This window comes from Marmota monax, unplaced genomic scaffold (assembly GCF_021218885.2).
Source record: "Marmota monax isolate L192 unplaced genomic scaffold, Marmota_monax_Labrador192_F-V1.1 WCK01_AAM20220418_F8-fsc00114, whole genome shotgun sequence".
Lineage (NCBI taxonomy): Eukaryota > Metazoa > Chordata > Mammalia > Rodentia > Sciuridae > Marmota > Marmota monax.
In genome coordinates this window covers 3,278,969-3,302,774 of record NW_026694943.1, presented here as the reverse complement: position 1 = coordinate 3,302,774, position 23,806 = coordinate 3,278,969, and the positions used below count along the sequence as shown (strand labels likewise).

The 23,806-nt window shown below is 41.0% G+C and overlaps 2 protein-coding genes across 2 annotated transcripts in view; both read left to right on the top strand.

Annotated features, from left to right (window-relative positions):
- Positions 1-1,278, top strand: part of LOC124081173 (retinoic acid early transcript 1E) — a 41,052-nt gene extending 39,774 nt beyond the window's left edge. The window contains exons 4-5 of the mRNA XM_058573615.1: positions 184-450; positions 1,014-1,278. Coding sequence (XP_058429598.1) covers positions 184-450; positions 1,014-1,144 — 398 coding nt within the window. The 3' untranslated portion in view covers positions 1,145-1,278. The remainder of the gene's footprint in view (positions 1-183; positions 451-1,013) is intronic.
- A 796-nt stretch (positions 1,279-2,074) lies between these two features.
- Positions 2,075-23,806, top strand: part of LOC124081214 (UL16-binding protein 1) — a 33,485-nt gene continuing 11,753 nt past the window's right edge. The window contains exons 1-2 of the mRNA XM_058573614.1: positions 2,075-2,168; positions 18,814-18,964. Of these exons, the coding sequence (XP_058429597.1) occupies positions 2,075-2,168; positions 18,814-18,964 (245 nt within the window). The remainder of the gene's footprint in view (positions 2,169-18,813; positions 18,965-23,806) is intronic.

The window sequence follows — 23,806 nt, the reverse complement described above, 5'->3', positions numbered from 1 at the left end:
TGTGTTTGTGTAAAAGAGCTGGACATTGGCCCAGCCTTAGAGGGATGTGGGGCTTAATGGGCAAGAAAGGTCAAATCTGGGAGAAAAGAATACAGGCCTCTAAATGTGCAGAGAAAGCTCTACTTATTGGGAGGTGACGGATCTATCAAGAGTGGGAGATGATGCTTTTGTTGTGTATTGCAGGTCATCTCACCCTGCAGGCCAAGATGTCTTGTCAGCTTGAAGGAAACAATGACCTTGGTTCATCCTGGAATTTCAGCATTGATGGACAGCCATCTCTCTGCTTAAATGTGATGCACATGGAGTGGACAGTGATTAATCCTAGAGCCCGGGGGATCAAGGAGAAGTGGGAGAATGACAAAGAACTGAGAGAACATTTAAGGAAGGTCTCCATGGGAGATTGCAATCACTGGCTCAGGGAACTCTTAAAGCACTGGAAGAAAATGCCAGGTAGGTGGGAATGCAGGGTGGGAAGCCTGTGGGAGTTCCCTTTGAAGGTCTGATAACTTCCCTGTGGGGTGCGAGCATTTGCATGTAATGGAAAATTTGACGAGCTGAATGACTGACTGATTTCTTCATCGGCTTCTTGACTGGACAGTCAGTGATAGCCATGTGGATTTGTCACCAGCCTCCTGTCTCATCTCACCTCCCAGTGTCTCCTCCTCTGTGCAGGAGCCCCATTGTCCATTAAACAATGATCTACTCATTAATGGCCTGCTAACTAGTTCACAGTTCTATAAACATTTCTGTAAACTTCCAGGCCTTCTCTTCTTCCTGTGTTACAATTAACCTTCAACAACTTGATGGACATTTGCTGTCCTTCCAGTAGTAATGTGAGCTCTATAAGGACATGGCACAACCTCTGTTCATCTCTGTACCCCCAGGACCTGGTAGAATAATTGTCCCATAATGAGTCAGTAAATATGAGTTGCATGTACTATAAGGGGAAAACGGGTGCTGAAGAATGGATATTTTTAATTTTGACAGGGATTTTGCTCTTTTGTTTGTTTAAGCACCAACATCAACAGTCCCAGTTACCAGCGGATCTCCACGTACCTCATCTGTTTCAGTGACCAGCTTAGTGGTCATCATTGTTTTAATTTTAGTCGTCATCATCATCATCTTCATGCCCATCAAGTTCTAAAGGAAATCAACAGGTGAAAGGTGAGGAATAGTCTGTCCTCTGGCCTTTGGGTGGCACTGTCTCAGTCTGGTAGGACCTTGGGACAGGTGTGCCACCAGTTTCACCCAAGCCCCTGGCCACGGATATCTCTCCAGAGAAATGATGCCCTTCCTTAGCCTTGAGCACTGCGCACTCCACAGTAGTGCTGGAATGACTGCTGCTGAGTAGAGGAGGCCACTGTAGGTAGCACAGCAGTGCAGTGAGAGGAGGGACACACAGGAGTCTCCTCCTGAGTGGGGCAGTGCCTGAGATCTGGAGAATCTGGGAGGGTGTTGGCTCCAGATCTTTGGTTGCAGAGTTATTTGCTCTCTAGGATAATATAACATAGGCTAATAATTTTCCTTACTATTGTAGAAGCTGTTCCATCATCTAATATGTCATCAGACCAACACTTGAATGAAGACAAGAAGTGACCTTCAATGACAGTCTTGCTACCAGCCTTTACTTTGTCACTCTTTCCAACAAACTTTCTCCATTTGGGTGGAATTAGAAAGGCTGTGGAAGTTTTACTTATTTGTAGAGGAAAATGAATTAGAAGGATATGTATCGTGGTTTAACCATGTGTTCACAGTTATTTTTGTATATAATTAAATTACTGATGGGCAGAAACCATAAGTCAACAGTGCTCACACACTAGATGTCATGACACAAAGGATTAAGGTCACAGAGTAAAGTGACATGTGAATATATTAACATGCCCCTGTGACACCTGTCACAATAGAAAGGATGAAATGTGATACATTTGTAACTGGAACAGTTATTCTATAAAAAATGTGGATGACTCCCATAAATAAGATAGGGATAGAGAGTTCTGAGCATGATGACCTCTGTGGAGAGTGGTGACAAAGAATGGGAGAACAGTGACTGAGACTGGGGGTCTCTGATGACCTCATGGCTGTGGCACATCTGGTGCCTGGGAATGTTCCTGGGCAAGGGTGTAAGATGCCTAGCTGCTATGATAATGCCCGGCATGAAGAGGCTCTGCGTAAGAGTCTTAGCTTCAACCTTGATCTCAGGCACATAGCTCCCAGGGATAGAGGAATTTGCATGCTAGACAACCACAGGGTTACACCAGCTCTGCTACTTCTGAGCCTGCCTGCTTAACAGTAATTTTAAATATTGAACCTTCTTGAGCATTTCACAAAGCTCCTAACATAGCACATTGCACCTGTGGATTGCAACTATGGAAAAGCTCCATAGATGTTTCTTTTTTCTGTAACTTTCCTGAATAAAAAGAATAATACTTGCATAGTCTTTAACCTGATATGAGACATATAAATAAAGATTGCTGAATAACCTTGAGATCTGCTTCTCCACCAGAAAGCAGCACTTTACCTAATTTCAGCTATTTAATTCAAAATCTGTGTGTGAGTTTTTATTTTCTAATTCAACCATCGCCTCTCACCAGAACCACAAGTTTGGCCACACTGGTCACAGCAAACCTCCATGTCTGGCAAGATCTTCAAGTCTGTATTTTTTGCTGAAACTTTCTCACAAATAACGTGTCTGTGTGCGAGTGTGTGTGTGTGTGTGTGTGTGTGTGTGTGTGTGTGTGTTGCTGGTGAGCAATCCTAGGGCCTTATGCATGAAAGGCAAGCAGTCTACCAACTAAGCTATGTCCCCAGCCCACAAATAACTTTTTGATTACAAAACCTCTATAGTAAACATCCTGAGCTAGCTCTGGGTTATTCATCCTCCATCAGAGGTTAAATTCCCACCTGGTCTCAGGGTTTCTCTCTATGTATGTCTGTCTGTTTGTCTTTTCTCAGTCCCCCATCATCTCTCATCAGTTTCTGAATTTACAGCCTTGCAGGTCATTGCACCTGAGTTCAGAAAAGCTCCATGAACTTAGCTGATCCAGAGGCTGAACTGTGCACTGGTGTTTAAAAGTTCCGTGTGCTTCCCAACTAGCCTTGGGCACCTGAGGCAGAGCCATCTTGAAGTGTCCATTCTGTGTCTGCTTCTTAGGGAGCCAGGAAATCAGAGCAAAGACTGTCACACTGTCCCAGCAGGCACCTACACTACAGCCTAGGGTATACCTAGCAGAATGGGAGTGAAACAGGCACAAACAAGATTGTACCCATGGGGATTCAAGTTGGAAAAGAGAAAGAGAGCCCAACCTGCTTCTCCTTTGAGTCTGGTGACTCATATGACCAGCCAGAGCAGGGCAGGAATCCCAACAGGCAGGTGTGAATATACTCAGGGACTAACTCAGGAAGGCTGTACTCATGGGCAGCACAGTGTGGAGGACTGGCTCCCCTGTGCCATAAGTAGAATTCATGGGAGGTTCCTGAGATCCACACAAGAGATGGGCATCTGCCAGGCCTTAGGGGTGTGTTGATCTAATGCCTCCAGAGCAGAGTCCACCCAACAAAGTCTCTGAGGCCTGATTAGACCTCAGTTCCACCCACAAGCTTTCCCCTCATAGGATTCTGTGGTAGTCTCACTTTGGGAATGCATCAATCTGGTCTGTGCAGACAAAACTTTAACTGACAGTAGTCAACATCCCATCCTACCACATCCTGGGGAGAAGAGGAACTGAGAATTGTTTGAAACAGCTTCAGTTTAGATCATTCCAAGTGGCTTCTAGGTGAGCAGCACAGGAGGAAGAGGTTAGCAACCCCCAGCCCTTGCTCTCCTGCTCAGTACATAGCTCAAGAAGAAACAGTAGTAGCATTTGCTTCTGTATTATGTGAGACAGTGATCATCCATTTTTGTAGGCTTCTTTGACAACCTCAGCAGAGTCCTTCATTTTCCATTAAGAATCTTTTTTTCTTTTTTCTTTCTTTAATGATTTAATTAATGTATGTAATGCTACTTGTTAAGTACTAAATCAAATCTAAAATGCAAAGATCAAGATTTTCAGCTTAGGCCAGGCCTGGTGGGGAATGCCTATAATCCCTGAGCTCAAGAGGCTGAGACAGGAAGATTAGGAGTTCAAAGCCAGCTTTAGCAACAGCAAAGAGCTAAGGAACTCAGGGAAACCCTGCCTCTAAATAAAATAAAAAATAGGGCTGGGAACGTGGTTCAGTGGTCGAGTGCCCCTGAGTTCAGTCCCCAGTACCCCCCCCCCAAAATTTCAGATTAATGTTTTATATTTTTATTCACAATTTTTTTGCACTGGTACTGACAATATGTATTTTAAATGTAAATATTTAATTTCTTACTTGTTGCTGTTAGTCATTTCCAAAATTTTAAATGTGTGAGGAACCAAAGCAAAATTTCATAATCTTTAAACCACAAAGTTAGCTAATAAGCAAAAAAGTAGGAAAACAGTAGTGGAAGTTTTACAAATTCCCACAACCACCTAGAAATGATTTTAGGAAAAGCATTTTACTACAAGCTCATAGATAGGGACTCTTGAAAAAGAGGAAAAATTAGTACCAGTTACTTTCTTTCTTTTCACCCTTTGGTCAGACTTGGTCACTGAGAGGAGCAAGACAGGTCAATTTACATAATTTAAATGTCTGCTTGTGCAATACAGGTCAGGTTTTTCGCTTGTTTGGGGGTTTTGTGCTGGGGATCAAACCTGTGCCCTTGCTCTGTTAGTCAGCTTTCCATCTTTCTATCACTGAGACAAAATATTGAGAGAATCGATATATAAGGCTCCCAGCTTGGGAGGTTTCTTTGATTTTGGGGTCTGTGTGGCAAGGCAGCGTACCATGGTGGGAGTACAGACTCCCAGTAGCTCCCCCGTGGCATCCCCCCATCTTAAAGTTTCCCCCAAGTCCTAACAGTGCCACACTAGGGCCAAGTCTTTAACCCAGGGGCTTTGGGGTACATTCTAGATCCAAACTATAGTACTGGTGCATGCTAGGCCAGTGCTGTGCCACTGAGCTTTATCTCCAGTCCCCAGGTCAACTGGAAATAGTCTCACTTCTGAATCAAACAATATTTTTTATTATACTGCTTAAATATGATGGTAAGAATTCTTTTTGAAACCTTTTTGGTATGTATTTTATTATGAAAATGTAATTATGTACCAAATGAATATAACATTTATCAGACATAAAAATAAGATGAATAACCACTGTATACACTAACTTAAAAATATAGAACACTTTTCTCTATAGAAATTTCTCTAACACAGGTAACTAGAAGTGTAATTGAAGTTATAAGGTGGGTGCATCTATCTCATTTTTATTGAAAAAGTCTAAATTATCTTCCAACGTAGATTTAGTAGTAGCATTTGCTTCTGTATTATGTGAGACTATGTTGTTCTAGCACAGACTTTGTCAGCACTTAATAGGGCCCAATTTTGGTATATTTTGCCAATCTACTGGTTCTCAATCTTTTCTCCTTGTGGTTCTAATTTGTATTGCCCTGATTAATAAAATAAATTATCTTTTAATAGAACAAAAAAGACCCAAAGAAAATAAGTGACTTGTCAAGAAGGTATGAGTTGGTTTTACCACCTAGATCTTTTGCTACTCATCACAAATAGAGCTGCAGTTTACTTCTTGGTACAATGAGCCAGGTGCTATACTTAGACTCCTGTATGCCTTATTTCAACTGAGCCTCACAACAGTATTTAAAGGTAGGCTGTGTCTTTCCACCTATTTTAGAAATAAGAAAATAAAATATCTGGGAGAGAGGTTGAGGAAACATGCGTACCAAAATCACACACAAACACAGGTTTTGAACACCAGGCTGAATCCGGAACCCATGCTTCAAATCACTACTGATCTTACTGCCTTTTTGGTAACTGTGTATGGAGATATACAGGTAAAGGTATATGGATATACTGTACTTCGGTATATATCATAAATCAATAAGCAAGAAACAACATTACTTTTGTCAATTTTCATACAATAACGGAATGGCATTTCAACTGCAGGGTGGACAGGGGAAACAGGAGCAGGACATCCATTGTTTCTACTGTACCTTCTCTACCACAGAAACCATAAAAGCTAAATTCTACATTTCCCAGACTCTTTGTAACCTAACTCCTGGAGGTGCCTTGAGATTCTGTCAATCAAATGAGGCAGAACTGGAGCAGAAGCCAGACATCTGTTGTTCCTGCTGCCACACTGGTTGTGAAGATATGTGGTTTCTTTGCTGTAGCATTAATAGAGGTCCGGGGAAGTGGTCACTGGCTTGGAAAGGTTGAGAGAAGGGCCTGTGACATCCATTCTGAGGGTACAGATGCTTACAGGCACAGTGTTATTCCAGAGCCAGCAATAGAGCTGTGGCTATTGTGGTGAGATACTGATTATGGTGGTTTCCTAGCCTTATTTGATGGCTTCCTAATTGTGATAGAGTGGTATGGTGATGATGTCAGTAGTCTTTTAATCAGGAAAGGGGCACCTCCCCTTGTAACTCATGCAAGTTTGTATAGTTTCCAGGAGCAAAGCAAGAAGATATTGAAGTCCAGGCCCTGACGAAGAAAGCAGGGACCCTGATAAATTCCCTGCCCTTTGTGGAGTGATCCTGAAGGACTTGACCCTCAGAGGAAGGGTGAACTGGAGGAAAACCAGTCTTCAGACCCACTGCAGTCCAGCCTCAAGGCTTCTGCATGGCCCAAAATATCTTAACTCCTGAAATGGAAATAAGTAATTCTGGATTTGTCACTACCAAGTGTGATACAAGTAAATTGGAGTGATTCTGGAGGAAGAAAATATCATAAAATTCAAATTCTTTCAATGGCATTTTTTAAAACAGCATATACCTCACAGAGACCACAATAATCAAGCATATATGACAATCAAAATGAGAACCAGTAGAAACATGCATTAGAAAATATACAGAATTCTAGGGGCTGGGGCTGGGGCTCACCAGTAGCACACTTACTGAGTATGTGTGAGGCACTGGGTTCGATTCTTAGCACCACATATAAATAAATAGATAAAATAAAGGTCTATCAACAATTTTAAAGAAAGAATACTAACAGAAGTCTAGTGTGTGTCACAAATGTAATTTAAAACTTCTTAGTAACAACATTAAAAAGATAAAAATAATTGTAAATATTTTTCTTTAACTCAATGTATTTCAACTGATTTCAACACGTACTCACCACAGGCCACATTTCCACCTCCTCTCACAGCCCAAGCCATCCTCTTCCCATCAAGGGCTGCCAACAATGATGAATCCAGGATCTGTGAAAAATAGGCATTGCTTGCAGTGCACTTGGACTCAGCCATGGAACACTAATGACAGGGACACTACATGTTATAACCAGGAAGATGCATCTTTTTGTCCAGGAGTGGAGACCAAAACAATTGTTAGAAAAAATTGTCACAAAATAAGAGAGGGAAAAGGTAGAGTTCAAATAGTACTTGGTAAGGAAGTTCTACGAGCTGAAATCGAACAGAAGGCAAGCATATTCCTTGGAGAAAAGGATTACTGATATAAAGAGATATGAAATATTATGATCATAATAAAAATGGAAAGCATCCTTTGAAAGGAGCAATTTTTTTAATATTGTGGGAGAAAAAAGAGAAAATTCCTTCTGCATAAAAAAATTACAGATAGGAAAACAAAAGTATTTTCTGCTTACGTCAAGGTCAAATTCAATATTTGGCACTAGCCTAACAAAGCAAAATATTCTCATGAAAATGCACGTTGTTAGCTTCTCATGTTATGTTCACACACCTTTTCTTTGATAAATAAATATTAATTCACTCTATTTTTAATTCACATCCAGTAATGCAGGCATCAGAGACTTCAATGCTATTCATCATTGTTGCTGGAGTTGCTTGTTTGTTAGTTTGTTGGGAAGAAGGGACCTTAGACAAAATGCTTTGCAAAAGTAGATCTGAAATACACCACAGTAAATCTCTACATTTGTACAACCACAAGACTGGGATCCTAATTAGAGTAAGATGTACTCCATGTTTGTATAAATATATCAAATCACACTCTACTGTCATGTATAACTAAAAAGAACAAATAAAGTAAATAAATAAATAAAAAGAAGATTTGAAGTAAGTTTGTTTCTAGGAGGAACATTTCCTGTCCACTGTTGCTAGGTCATGAAATATTTGCCAGCCAGAGATGAACAGAAAGTCATGCCATTTCTAGGCAGAAAAACTCTCACAGTAAACATTAATGCATCCATGATGTAGCTCCAGTAATAAGTATTTCCTTGCTCATTTGTACTCTTTATTCTTTCTTTTTGGTACTGGGGATTGAACTAAGGGGCACTGATCACTGAGCCACATTCCTAGCCCTACTTTGTATTTTATTTAGAGACAGGGTGTTTCTGAGTTGCTTAGTGCCTCTCCATTGCTGAGGCTTTGAACTCATGACCCTCCTGTCTCAGCCTCCCTAGCTGCTGGGATTACAGGCATGTACCACCATGCCCAGCTCATTTGTACTCTTAAAGGCACAATTCTCTTGACTTTTTACATATTTTCCTGGGTGCTATTCTATATGTGAAATCCAAAATTGATGATTTCTTTTCAAAGTGAAAATATTACTATGATTCACACAATCTAAGTGTAATCTTAAAAAACATTTACATCTATGTACAATTTATGCATTAAACTTCTGTTAATCAGGGGGATCCAAGACGGTAGGCTACAGGGAGGCTGCCTTCTGTGTTGCTCAGTGTTCTGGGATTGTAGTGGTGGGAACACTGTTTCTCTGTGAGTTATTAGAGGACCCCTACCAGGTGCTTTCAGGCAGGAATCCTGGCTGCTATGCCCATGCAGGTCTCCAGGCCTTAGCACCCAGCACCAATATAGGACCCTTAGTGGCCCACCCAGGCACAAATTCCAGGTGCCTCTCCCATGCATGATGCCCAGGCACTTCCCACATGCAGAACCTATAGCCACCACTCCCATGTGGACCCCCAACTACCAACATGGGGCTTCCCCGGTCACCTCCATTTTGGGACACTACAACCACTGCCATAGTTCCCTGCACGTGGTAGCAGGCACAGGATGATACCACAAAGGGTTTGGAGACAGCTACCAGCCACAGCACTGCAGGCCACAGAGCTGCATCTCTAAACACACCGTCCAGTGCCACCACTCGGCCCAACCTGACCCAACACCCCATCTCTGAAAGCATCCACCTCCATCTTGGGACACCTTTGACACCATCTTTAATTGGGGCAACTCCCAGCTTGGGACACTGGCTAGGGCCTAGAAGCAACAACAAACTACCTATACATCCCAACACCCCCCTCTCCCCCACAGCCACCAATGTGGCACAGTGCTTGTGGCTTGAAGGCTGGTCCATAGCTCACAAAGCCTGGTAATCAACTGTCCAATACAAAACAGCTCTCTGAGACAGGTGGTCAGCCCCCAGAGCAAAGCCCACAAGACCTCCAGAGAGAGGTTCCTGACTAGGAAGTAGAAAGGGAGAGGGTGAGTGAGATACAGTTTAGAGACTAAATTTAGAGACCAGGAATTATGAGTTCTACAGGAGATATAAGGAGATAGGACAAGGTACCCACATCCCCAAGTGGGCCCCAAAGAAAAGACTTGGGGTGCAGTCTCCCAACAAAGACCAGCAAGTGCTATACCCCACTTTCAGGAGTTCTGCCCTAAAGATCAACCTTCTCACCCTAACAACTTCATCATCCAGCAAACAATAGACAACCCCACCTGTTGGATGAGAAGGGAAGCAGGAAAGATACTGAACCCCCCAAAAAACAATCCTTGTATTTTCCTTTAAGATTTTTTTCTTTTTCTTTTCTTTTTTCCCCCTTTCTCTCTCTCACTTCTCCCACCCTCACATCCCACATTTGTGAAATCAAGTACTTTTCAAGAATTAGGCTACTGAGGACTGGGATGTCTGAATAGTATATTACAATTGTATTGTACATTCATCTCCTATTTTTACATTTTTATTTTTCTTAATATTTATGTTTGATTTTTGTACTCTCTCTATGGTCCTCCCACTTACTTGTCTCCCCAAAATCACTTTCTCTTTTTTTTCTCCTGCTTCTAGGCAACTTCTTTTGATTCCTCTTTCTTGCTTCCTAAGGTCTAATAACTCTATATCCTCACCTCCTACCTCCTTAATATCTCATTCTACACCCTTCCCTGGTTCTCTCTTAGTCCACCATCAGAAACCGTAGACCTTTTTGCAAACCTAATGTTTATATTGTAGATAATAATTGAAATCACCATTTCTGTATATTGTGACAAAACCGTAAATATCTTAATAGGAGCTATTTGGTTTAAAGCTGTATATTGTCTTATTGGGTTCTATTAATATTGTTCTCCCCATTAAAGGAGAGATATTGTAACCCTACAAGGACACTATAAGCCCATAGGGTAACATCTTGGATCCTCAGTGCTAGAAGGGAAGACACACAAAGAACATGAAAAAACAAGGGAAGAAAGTGCCCCAAACCATGATACTACATTATTAGAATCCATAGCCAGAACAGCACAAAAATTACAGAGAAGGAGTTCAGGATGCACTGCTGAGAAAAATGCGTCACTTGTTGATGGATGAAATATCCTACATATATCTGTTCAGTCTAAGATATTGATTGCGTTATTGAAACCAATTCTCGTTTCTTCCTTTGAGACTTTTTGTTTCTTCTTCTTTTCTCTCTTTTTATTCTCCCCCTCTATCCTCCCACCCTTATATCACCAACATATGGGAAAACAAGTACTTTGCATGAATTAGGAGTTTGAGGACTGGGACATCTGAATAACATATTAGAGATGTGTTGTATATGCCTTTTTTTCTTTTTCCATTCCAATTTTTACTATTTTAACATTCTTTATTTTTCTGAATACATATGTGTGTTTGTTTTATGTACTCTACTGTCTTCCCATGTACTTGTCTACCCAAAATTACTTCCTGTCTATTCTCTTACTACTAACCCTCTTCATTAGATTTCTCTTTCACATGTCCTAACATGTATTAACTCTATATCTGACATCCTACCTCCACAGCATATCATCCTACGCCTCACCCCCAGTTCATTATCCACCATCAGAAACTGTAAACCCTTTTACAAACCTACTGATTACATTATAGATAATAATAAAATTCAACATTTCTGTATATTGCAACCAAACTGTAAACATCTTAACAGCAACGAATTGTTCACAGGTGGTGTATTGTTAATATTGGGATCTGTTGACATTGTCCTTCCCCACAAAGGACAGGTATTGGAATCCTACAGGAGTACTATAAGCCTATAGTTAAAAACAATAACACCTTGGATCCACACTGCCACAAGGGAACACACGAGCAACATGTAAAGACAAGAAAATAAAGTGCCACAAACAAATCAATATACCACATTATTAGAATTCATGGCCAGCACTGCAGAAGAAACGACAGAGAAGGAGTTCAGGATGTACATGATTAAAACGTTCTGTGAATTAAAATATGATATAAGAGAGCAAATACAGGCAGCAAAAGATCATTCTGACAAGGAGCTACACAAACAAATACAGGAAGCAAAAGATCACCTCAATAGGGAGATAGAGGTTCTAAAAAAAAAAAAAAAGCAGAAATCCTTGAAATGAAAGAAACAATAAACCAAAATAAAAGTTCAATTGAAAGCATCACCAACAGAGTAGACCACTTGAAAGATAGGACATCAGACACTAAATCTTAAAAAGAATGTAGACCACACAGTGAAAATGAGCAGAACATTCAAGAAATATGGGATAGCATAAAAAGACCAAATTTAAGAGTTATTGAGATAGAGGAAGGCACAGAGTTCTAAACCAAAGGAATGAACAATCTATTTAATGAAATAATATCAGAAAACTTTTCAAGTAGGAAGAATGAATTGGAAAATCAAATTCAAGAAGCATATAGGATATCAACAGTACAAAATCACAACAGATCCACACCAAGGCACATTATAATGAAAATGCCCAACATACAGAATAAAGAGAGAAAAATAAAAGACACAAGAGAAAGGAAATCAGATTACATACAGGGGGAAACCAATTAGGAGAACAGCAGATTTGTCAACACAGACCCTGAAAGCTAGAAGATTCTGGAACACCATATATCAAGATCTGAAAGAAAATAGATGCCAACCAAAAATCTTGTATCTAGCAAAACTAAGCTTCAGATTTGATGATGAAATAAAAACCTTCCATGATAAATGAAAGTTAAAAGAATTTACAACTAGAAAACCAGCACTACAAAACATTGTTGGCAAAATATTCCATGAAGAAGAAACAAAAAAACAGCAATTAAAATTAGCAGAGGGAGGTATTACTTAAAGGAAAAACTAATTAAAGGAGAAAACAAGTCAAAGTAAATAACAAAAATAAAACAAATATGGCTGGGAATACAAATCATTTCTCAATAATAACCCTGAATGTTAGTGGCCTAAATTCACCAATCAAAAGACATAGGCTAGCAGGCTCAATTAAAAAAAAAAAAAGACCCAACATTATGCTGCCTCATGGTGACTCATCTGATAGGAAAGACACATACAAACTAAAGGTGAAAGGTTGGGAAAAATCATACCACTCACATGGACTGCAGAAGCAAGCAGGGATTTCCATCCTCATATCGAATAAAGTAGACTTCAAGCTAAAGTTAATCAAAAGGGATAAAGATGGACATTACATACTGCTCAAGGGAACCATACATCAACAAGATATAACAATTATAAATATATATGCCCCAAACAATGGAACAGCTATGTTCATCAAACAAATTCTTCTCAAGTTCAAGAGTCAAATTGACCACGAAATAATCTTGGGTAACTTAAACACACCTCTCTCACCACTGGATAGATCGTACAAACAAAAGTTGAACAAAGAAACTATAGAATTCAATAATACAATCAATAACTTTGACTTAACTGACATATATAGAATATTTTATCCATCAACAAGCAAATACATTTTTTTTTCTCAGAAGCACATGGATCTTTGTCTAAAATTGTTAAGGTCTGTAAACAAGTCAGGATGGCACCTGGCAAATGTTAGAGTCTGTAAACAAGTCTGGATGGCGCCTGGCATCTTGCCAGATGGAGTGGTTTGTGAAGTAACGCCAGCGAGCCATTAAGTGTGGAGATTCCTTATTGGTTGACTGCTGTATCTAGTTTATGTTAATTAAGATAAGCTGTGTGGAATGTATATATACCGTGCCGCAGTCTGGCTGGGCACAAATCACGAGCCACTGAAGCAGGAACAAACTTTATTTTTGAACTGCAGGAAAACACTTCACACAGCTCCAGGGGAATCCTCCCAAACGCCAGGAGGCTCGTCTAGGAACCCCCAGCTGGAAATATCTATCCCGGAAATCCCTCCTCCTGCACTTCCCCAACCAATGGGAACTCTCGGGGAATCCCCGGAAATCCCCACGAGAACTCCAAAATAGTGCGAGAACTCAAAAGTTGCGGCAGAGGCGGATAGTAATGCCTCGCCTGTCAATCAATACTGTTGGCAAAATGCCAGGGACCATACAGACTCTGCTGTGGCTCTCAGCAATACCGCTCTGGTTCTACAATAAACGGCTCCCACTCCTGCTGTATCAATCTACACAAGTTATTCGTCACCACCGCCCCGGCTATTTTGCTGCAGCGGGACTGCGGCAAAAATAGATCATGTAATATGCCACAAAGCAACTCTTAGCAAATACAAAAAAAGTAGAGATAGCTACCATGCATTTTATCAGATCATAAAGGAATGAAATTAGAAATTAATGACAAAATAAAAAATAAAAATTACTCCAACACCTGGAGACTAAATAATATGCTACTGAATGAACAATGGGTTGCAAAAGACATCAAGGAGAAGATTTAAAAATTCTTGAAGTGTATATGAGAACACAGATACAACATATTAAAATCTCTGGGACACTATGAAGAAAAGTACTAAGGGGAAAGTTCATTGCATGGAGTTCATTTCTTAAAAGAAGAAAAAGTCAACAAATAAATGACCTAACATTATATCTAAAAACCCTACAAAAAGAAAAACAAACCAACACCAAAAGCACTAGAAGGCAGAAAATAATTAAAATTAGAGCTGAAATCAATGAAATTGAAGCAAAAGAATTGAAAAAAATCGACAAAACAAAAAGTTGGTTCTTTGAAAAAATAAATAAAATTGGCAGACACTTAGTTACACTAAGGAAAAGAAAGAGAGAAACTCAAATTACTAACATACATGATGAAAAAGGTAAAATCACAACAGATACTACAGAAATACAGAAGTTAATTAGAAATTATTTTGAAAACTTGTACTCCAATAAAATAGAAGATATTGAAGGCATCAACAAATTTCTTAAGTCATATGATTTGCCCAAATTGACTCAGGATGATATACACAATTCCAACATACCAATATCAAGCAATGAGACAGAACATGCCATCAGAACCTACCAACCAAGAAAAACCTAGGACCAGATGGATACACAGCTGAGTTATACAAGACCTTTAAAGAAGAACTAATAACAATACTCTTCAATTTATTTCAGGAAATAAAAAAAGAGGAAACGCTTCTAAACTCACTATACGAGGCCAATATCACCCTGATCTTCAAAGAAAGAAAACCTTAGACCAATATCTCTACTGAAAATAGATGCAAAAATTCTCCATAAAATTCTGGAAAATCAAATACAAAGACATATCAAAAAGATCATGCACCACAATCAAGTGGGATTCATCCCAGGGATGCAACGTTGATTCAACATACATAAATCAATAAATGTAATTCATCACATCAATAGACTAAAAGAATCATATGATCATCACAATAGATGAAGAAAAAGCATTCAACAAAAAACAGTACTCCTTCATGTTAAAAATACTAGAAAAATTAGGGATAAAAGGAAAATATCTCAACATCATAAAGGCTGTCTACACTAAGCCCTAGGCCAACATTATTCTAAATGGAGAAAAACTGAAGGCATTCCCTCTAAAAACTGAAACAAGACAAGGATGCCGTCTTTCACCACTTCTATTTAACATAGTTTAGGAAACACTGGCCAGAGCAATTAGACAGACATAATAAATTAAAGGGACCCAGATAGGAAAAGAAGAACTCAAATTAGCACTATTTGCCAATGATAAGATTCTATACCCAGAAGACTCAAAAAATTCTACCAGAAAACTTCTAGAAGTAGTTAATAGAGTCAGCAAAGTAACAGGATATAAAATTAACACCCATAAATCAAAGCCTCTGAAAGGGAAATGAGGAAAACTACCCCATTTACAATAGCCTAAAAAAATACTTGAGAATCAACTTAACAAAAGAGGTAAAGGATCTATACAATGAAAACTACAGAATCCTAAAAAAAAAAGAAATCAAAGAAGACTTTAGAAGATGGAAAGACCTAACTTGCTCTTGGATAGACAGAATTAATATTATCAAAATGACCATACTACCAAAAGCACTATAAGATTTAATGCAATTCCAATCAAAATCCAAATGGTGTTCCTCATAGAAATAGAAAAAAATAATCATGAAATTCATCTGAAAAAATAAAAGACCCAGAATAGTTAAACAATCCTTAGCAAGTGGCATCACTATACCAGATCTTAAACTATACTACAGAGCAATGGTAACAAAAACAACATGGTTTTGGCATCAAAACAGACTGGTAGACCAATGATACAGAACAGAAGACACAGAGACTAAAACCACAAAATTACAATTATCTTATATTAGATGAAGGTGCTAAAAACATACATTGGAGAAAAGATAGCTTCTTCAATAACTGGTGCTGGGAAAACTGGAAATCCATATGCAACAAAATGAAATTAAGCCCCTATCTCTCTCCATGCAAAACAAACAAACAAAGAAAAAAAAAACACCTCAATTCAAAGTGGATGAAAAACATAAGCATAAAATCAGAGATCCTGTGCCTAATAGAAGAAAAAGTAGCTCCAAATCTCCAACATGTCGGATCAGGCCACAATTTACTTAAGAAGACTCCTATACTCCTATACTCTTATATACTCTTAAAATCAAGAATCAATAAATGGGATGGACTCAAACTAAAAAGTTTCTTCTCAGCAAAAGAAACAATCTGTGAGGTGAATAGAAAGTCTACATCTTGGTAGCAAATTTTTACCCCTCACACATCAGACAGAGCCCTAATTTCTAGGGTATATAAAGAACTCAAAAAGCTGAACACCAAAAAATCAAATAATCCAACCTGAACAGACACTTCTCAGAATAGGATATACAATTAATCAACAAATATATGAAAAAAAGTTCATCATCTCTAGCAATTAGAGAAATGCAATTTAAAACTACTCTAAGATTTCATCTCACTCCAGTTAAAATGGCAGTTATTATGAATACAAACAACAATATTTTGGCGAGAATGTGGGGGAAAAGGTACACTCATGAATTGCTGGTGGGATTGCAAACTGGTTCAGCCAATATGGAAAGCAGTATGGAGATTCCTTGGAAAACTGGGAATGGAACCACCATTTGACCCAGCTATCCCTCTCCTCTGTCTATACCCCAAGGACTTAAAAACAGCATACTACAGGAACACAGTCACATCAATGTTTATAGAAGCACAATTCACAATAGCTAAACTGTGAAAACCAACCTAGATGCCCTTCAGTAGATGAATGGATAAAGAAAATGTGGTATATTTACACAATGGAATTTTACCCAGCAATAAAAGAGAATAAAATCATGGCATTTGCAGGTAAATGGATGGAGTTGGAAAAGATAATGCTAAGCGAAATAAGCCAATCCCCCCCAAAACAAATGCTAAATGTTTTCTCTGATATATTGGGGTAAGGAGGGGGAGAATGGGAGAAATAGTCAAACTATACATAGGGCAGAAGGATGAGAGGGGAATGGAGGGGCACGGAGGTAGAAATGATGGTGGAATGTGATGGACATCATTATCCAAAGTACATGTATGAAGACATGAATTGATGTGAATATACTTTGTATAAAACCAGAGATAAAAAAAAATGTGCTCTATATGTGTAACATGAATTATAATGCATTCCACTGTCATATTTTAAAAAATGAAAAAAAATCACCAAAAAAACCCTCAAATAACCCAATCAATAAATGGGCAAAAGAACTAATCAGACATTTCTCAAAAGAACAATGGCCAAAAAACATATGAAAAAATGTTTTACCTCCTTAGCAATCAGGGAAGTGCAAATCAAAACTACATTGAGATTTCATCTCACCCCAGTTAGAATGGCAATCACGAAATCTACAAATACCAAAAAATTTTGATGAGGATATGGGGGAAAAGGAACAATCATGCATTATTGGTAAGGCTGCAAATTGGTATAACCAGTTTGGAAAGAAGTATGAAGATTCCTCAAGAGACTAGGAATGGAACTACCATATGACCCAGCTATTCCACTCCTTAATATTTATCCAAAAGAACTCAAAATCAGGATACTATAATGCTTTGTACATACTAATGTTTATAGCCACACAATTCACAATAGTTTAGTTATGGAACCAACCAAGGTGCTCATCAACATTGAATGAATAAACAAAATGTGCCATATTTACACAGTGGGGTTTAATTCAATCACAAAGAAGAATAGAATCACATCATTTACTGGTAAATAAATGGATGGACCTGGAGAACATCGTGCTAAGTGAAATAAGCCAGACCCTGAAAATCAAAGGTTGAATGTTTTCCCTCTCATAGTTAGAGAGGGAAAAAAGAAAAAGAATTTTAAGATAAAGGGGGGAATCTCGTGAAAATAGAGGGAAAGGGAAAGCAATAGAGTAAAGGAAGGAACTGGATAGGGAGGAATGAAGGGAACGGGTAGGGAAGTACTGAGTAACAAAATCTACCAGATTGTGCTATGTGCATGGGTGATATGGCACACATTCCATTCTTATATGTAATTATAATGAAGCACTGCAAATATTTTACATGAGGATGTGCAGGGGCTGGAGGGGGAAAACGGTACCCTATTGATAGGAATGTGTAGTGGCAGACCAGCAGCCACTGCAGCAATCCTAATGATGGTACAGAGCCCCTGGATTCAACCCACAGTACCTCAAAACAAAAAGAAAGGAAAAAAGGAATAATAAGGTTGTTTCTGCATGCCTTAAGGGCACAGCAGAGATGGCATTTTCTGTCTGAATGCCACAACTATTCTTAAAAGAGAAGTTGCTTTTGCGTTTGCTTTCAGAGAGTTTTTCCTGAAGGTTTTAGGTTCTAGGGACACAGAATCTACTAAAAACTATCCTTCGTGGCAGGCTAACAACTGCCTTCAACCACGTTGATTTCAGACTGGACTTTTTGGGGGGAACGAAATTCGTTGGTGTTTTTAAGATGCTTAAACACTTGAGCCCAAAAAGTTCCCAGAGGAGGCAGCAAAGAGGATGAGGCTGCAGGCCCCAATTCTACCCTTTGCTTTGGGTCCACCTTCTCTGCGTAATAGCCAGGGCGGCGTGAGAGGGAGACTGGGAGGGCGGAAGCCAGTGGCTAGGGGGCAGCAGGAGTCCCCGTTCTGCGAAATCGAAATCAAAGAAAGTGGGACGAGAGCAGTTTCCCGCCACCGCAGTGATCCTAAAGAAGATTCTGGGAGGACAGCTTAGGGAAAAAAAGGAGGCAAGCGACTGGACGCAGGAGGAAAAGCGATGCAGGGGGCGGAGCTTCTGCCTTTAAGGGCTCTGACCAGGGGAGAGGTCTCCAAGTGCTCCTGAGCACCAGGACTCCGGCAAGAGCCTTGCTCTTTACTCTCATTCTTCGCATCCAGACTTTGCTCCCGCCTTACTTTCTTTGGGCAGCGCCGGCTGTAGACTTGCGGGAACAAACTTACCGGGACACCTCTCTCCCCTCCTCAGTCCCCAGACTTCCCCTGCGGGCTATGTGCCACCGGTTCACTTCCCCGCAGCAGGTACTGGACCCTGCCACTGCCGTGGGAGCCACGGGACCGAAGTAGCATATGGAGTGGAAAGAAAAGAGAAAAAAAGTTTGGACAGGCAGATGAAAGGGAGTGAGATGGTTTGGTGTAGGTCCCAAGTGCCACCTCTGTACAGGAAGTGGGGTGCAGGCAGGCTTCTGCCACCGCGGCGATCCAAAGGATGATTCTGGGAGGACAAGGTGGGCAGGGCAGCTCGGAAGGCAATGCGAAGGGAGGAAACTATGCCCAAAAGCCAGAGGCAGGGTGCTGCAGGGGGCCGGGCCTGGAGCTTTAAAGGTTCTGACCGCCGCTTAGGTCCAGCAGCGCTCCCAGCGCCTGAAGGATGGCAGGTGCAGTCCTAGCTACTGTTATTCTTAGCACCCAGGCTCTGCTCCCTCCTTACTTTCTTTGCTTGGCGCTGAGTGAGTTTCCGGATCGAACTTGTGGGGATACCTCGGTCCCCAGACTTTCCTTGCGGGCTCTGTGCCTGGGATCTACTTCCCCACAGTAAGTTCTTGACCTCAAGCTGTGGTGGAAGCCGCCAGATCGAGGTAGCCCAGGGAGCGGAAAAGAGAGAAAAAAGTTAGGGAGGGAGCGGGATGGCAGGAGAGAGATGACAGGAGAGAGCGAGATGTACCACCTCCCTAGAGGAAGTGGGAGGCGAGCAGAGTCCTGCCACCAGGGCAGTACAAAGTAAGATTATGCGAGGACCGGAGCGCCACGGTGTCCTGGGAAGCGGGTGGGTAACAAGGAGGCGAAACTATGGCTAGATGCAGGAGGCAGGGCGCTTCGGTGGCGGGGCCTCAAGCGCTTAGGCTCTGACCCTGAGCAGGTCCCTCAGCGCTCCTGAGATCCTGAAGGATGGCAGGTGTAGTCTGCGCTACTCTCATTCTTAATATCCAGGCTCTGCTCCCACTTTCTTTGGAAGGTCTGGACAGTAGAGTTGCGTGTAGAAATTACAGGAAAACCTCCATCCCCTCCTCAGTCCCCAGACTTCCCCTGGGGGCGTCGTCCCGCTGGTCCACATCACCGCGGGGGTTCTCAACCCTGTCACTGCAGTGGGAGCCGCCTGACCAAGAGAGCCCAGGGAGCGGAAAAGAGACCAAATAGTTAGGCAGTCAGATGGGAGGGAGGGAGGGAGGGAGGGAGAGAGAGAGAGAGAGAGAGAGAGAGAGAGAGAGAGAGAGAGAGAGAGAGAGAGAGAGAGAGAGAGACCCCAATGCCATCTCTATACAAGAGGTGGGACGCAGGCAGATTCCTGCCACCACAGGATGATTCTGCAATGACTTGATGGCCCGAGCAGCTGGAGGGCGCCCTGCGAGGGGGTTGGGGGCGGGAGGAGTGCAAGAAGTAGGCGAAGCTGCTGGGGCGGGGCCTCGGATATTAGAGGTTCTGACAGCTGTCCAGGTCCCACAGTGCTCCCCAGTGACTTAAAGATGGCTCCTACAGTCCGCGCTACTCTCACTCTTTTCATCCAGGCTCTGCTCCTGCCTTACTTTTGGGGGGAGGCGCTGGCAGTAGAATTGCGGGATTAAATTTACAGGAACACCTCCATCTCCTGCTCAGTCCCCAGACTTCCCCTAGGGGATCCGGCAAGCTGGTCCACGTCCCGCGGCAGGTTCTCCACTCTGAACCTGTGGTGGGAGCCTCGGGACCTAGGTAGCCCAGGGAGAGGAAAAGAGAGGAATAAGCTAGGGCAGGCGGATGGGAGGGAGCGAGACAGCAAGGGAGAGAGACATGGCTTGGGTGTAGGTCCCCGTTGTCACCTCCGTACAGAAAGTGGTGGAAATGAAGATTCTGCAGGGAAGTGGTGGCCGGGTCAGGAGACGGTGGGCGGAGCTAAGGCCAGATGCACTTAAAAGCAGCTCGCGGGCTGCAAGGCCTGGCTTTTAAAGGCTCTGGCCGCTGCCCAGTCCTGCAGCGCTCCCCAGCACCTTAAGATGGCAGGTGCAATCCGTACTACTCTCATTGGTATCATCTAGGCTGAGCTCCCGCCTTACTTTCTTTGGTTGGCGCTGGCTGGCTGGTGAGTTGCGGAATCAAACTTATGATGACACCTCTGTTCCTCCTCAGTTCGCACACTTGCTCTCCCTGCATCAGGTTCTTGACCCTGCTCCTGCAGAGGCGTCACGGGACAGAATTAGACCAGGGAGCAGAACAGAGATGAAAAAATTAGGGTAGTACCATGGGAGGAAGCGAGATGGCAGAAGAGAGCGAGATGGCTTGGTTCAGGTTTCTGGTGCCACTTCTGTCCTCACTATGGACAGTGCGGAGGGGGGACATTGAGCCTTCCTTCTTCTGTCTTCGGGGGCCCAGGAGCATGAAAGAGCCATAGTGAAAGGTGTGACTTTTCCAGCTGTGGATGGCATTTACTTCTGGACTCCAGGGGCTGTGTTGTGCATTTCCAGGGAGGAATTGCCATGAACTTTGCCCAGCACAGATGCCTCTATCATAGGTCTTCCTGAGTCATAGTGGCAGGCCCAGTCCCTTCCAAGTTCATGTGTTATCTACTTTTTGAAATTTTTCTTTTTAAGGAAAAGAAAGATGGGGGAGGTGTCTCATGAAAATCAAAGGGAGACCAGTAAAGAACCAAGAGAGGGAGGAGAGGAGAGAAAGAGGAAATATTGAGGAATTATATTGGCTATATTCTGTTACTATATTGTGCGTGTACGAATATGTAACAACAAATACAAACATTCTGACAACTGTAATGCACCAATAAAAATAGGGAATTAAATTAACATTTAAAATATCAAAAAGAATTTTCTTACATTTGAAATATCCCTATTTCAATCAGTAGGAAACTAGTTAACAAAAGTATGGTAAATCCATCTACTAGAGAATTATTCAGTTGTTATAAAGAAAGCACATCTGAAATGCATCTGTATTTTTGATAAATAACAAGAGCAAGATGAAAAAATAGAATTTTCTATAAAAATGTCTTTTTTATTTTTTAAGTAGTGCTTTATAACTATACACAATAGGAACAGGGATGTAGTTCAGTGGTAGGGCTGCATGCACCAGACCCTGTGTTAAAGAAAGACCTTAGAAAAAGAATAGGCAGAATTAATATTGTCAAAATGGCCATTTTTTTCAAAAGTGATCTACACATTTGTTGAAATATGAGTGACAACCTTTACAAAAGTAGAGTAAGGGAAACAGACATAAAATTCATCTGGAAGAATAGAAGAACCAGAATAGCTAAACCAGTCCTGAGTAGGAACATGGAAACATGTGACAGTCCCTATCTCAAATTATACTACAGAGCTAGAGAAGAAGAAAAAAACTGCATGGTATTTGGAAGAAAAGAAAAGATATGAAGACCAATAGAAAACAAAAAGAAAAAATCACATTAATATCATCATTTGATCCTTGACAATGGTGCCAAATATATATTTTGGAGATATGACAAGTATTCTAATGGTGCTGGGAAAAGTGGATATCCCTATGTAGGAAATGTAGGAAATGAAACTAGCCTGTCTCTCACCCTGCACAAAAAAAGGTAAATCAAAAAGGATCAAAGACTCAGGATTTAGATCAGAAAGTTTGCAACTCCAAGAAGAAAACATAGGGTCAACACTCCAGCATATAGGTACAGGCAGTGACTTCCTTCACAAGATGCCTAAAGTACAACAAATAAAACCAAGAATGAATAAGTGGGATGCTATCCAATTAAAAAGCTTCTGTACAGCAAAGGAAACAATTAAGAACATGAAGAGAGAGCCTATATGATGGGAGAAAATCTTTGCCAGATGTTCCTCTGACAAGGAATTAATATCCAGAATACAAAAAGAACTAAAAAACTTATTGCCAAAATAAATAAATAAATAAAATAACCCAATCAATAAATGGGTCAAAGAACTAAACAAACATTTCTCAAAAAAAGAAACACAATGGACAACAAATATATGAAAAATATATAACATCCTTAACAATTATGGAAATGCAAGTCAAAACTACATTGAGATTTCATCTCACCCCAGTTAGAATGACAATCATCTAAACTACAAATACCAATAATTGCTGATGAAGATGTGGGGGATACGGTACATTCATACATTGTTGGTGGGCTGCAAATTTTGGTATAATGACTTTGGAAAACAGTATGGAGATTCCTCAAAATATTAGGAATGGAACCGCCATATGACCCAGCTATTCCACTCCTTGATACTGGGAAGTACTGAGTAACAAAATCTACCAGATTGTGTTATGTGCATGTATGAATATGGTGTACATCCCATTATTATGTATAATTATAATGAACCACTGAAAATATTTTACATGAGGATGTGCAGGGGCAGGAGAGGGGAAACACATACAAGATTGGTAGGAGTGTATGTTAGAATGCCTGCTTTTGACTTACAAGAACAGAGTTGAGTGGTTGTAACAAAGACTGCAAAGCCTAAATATATAATAGTAAGCCCTTTACAGAAAATTCCAGGGCCCAGGCTGGAAATAACATAGGAGAGGATAGAGTTGACCCACTAGTGTATCCTTCAAGGTTTTAGGTTGGCACAAATCTCCCTGTGTTCTCAAGGATGAGATATCACTTTAAAAGTAGTGTATGGGGAATGGGGGAGACGGTGTCAGAAGACTGTACTTGGCCTTCCCTTCTAGGTTAGCTCTGATTCCAGCAAGTGACTCACTGTGCCCTAAATCATTTCTATTATAAATTCAGGGAATTTGAAATGACCCCTATTAGCAGGACCTGGAAGAGGTCCCTTCATTCCTGGCCCCACATGGACCTTGTCAGTACCAGGGGGCTGTGGTGATGCTTCAGATGCCTGGATATGACTGTCTCCCAGATAAACGAATGCATGTTTTCTCTTTCTCTATGCACAGAGATCCAAGTGAATGGGTGCATGCCCCAGAGGCAG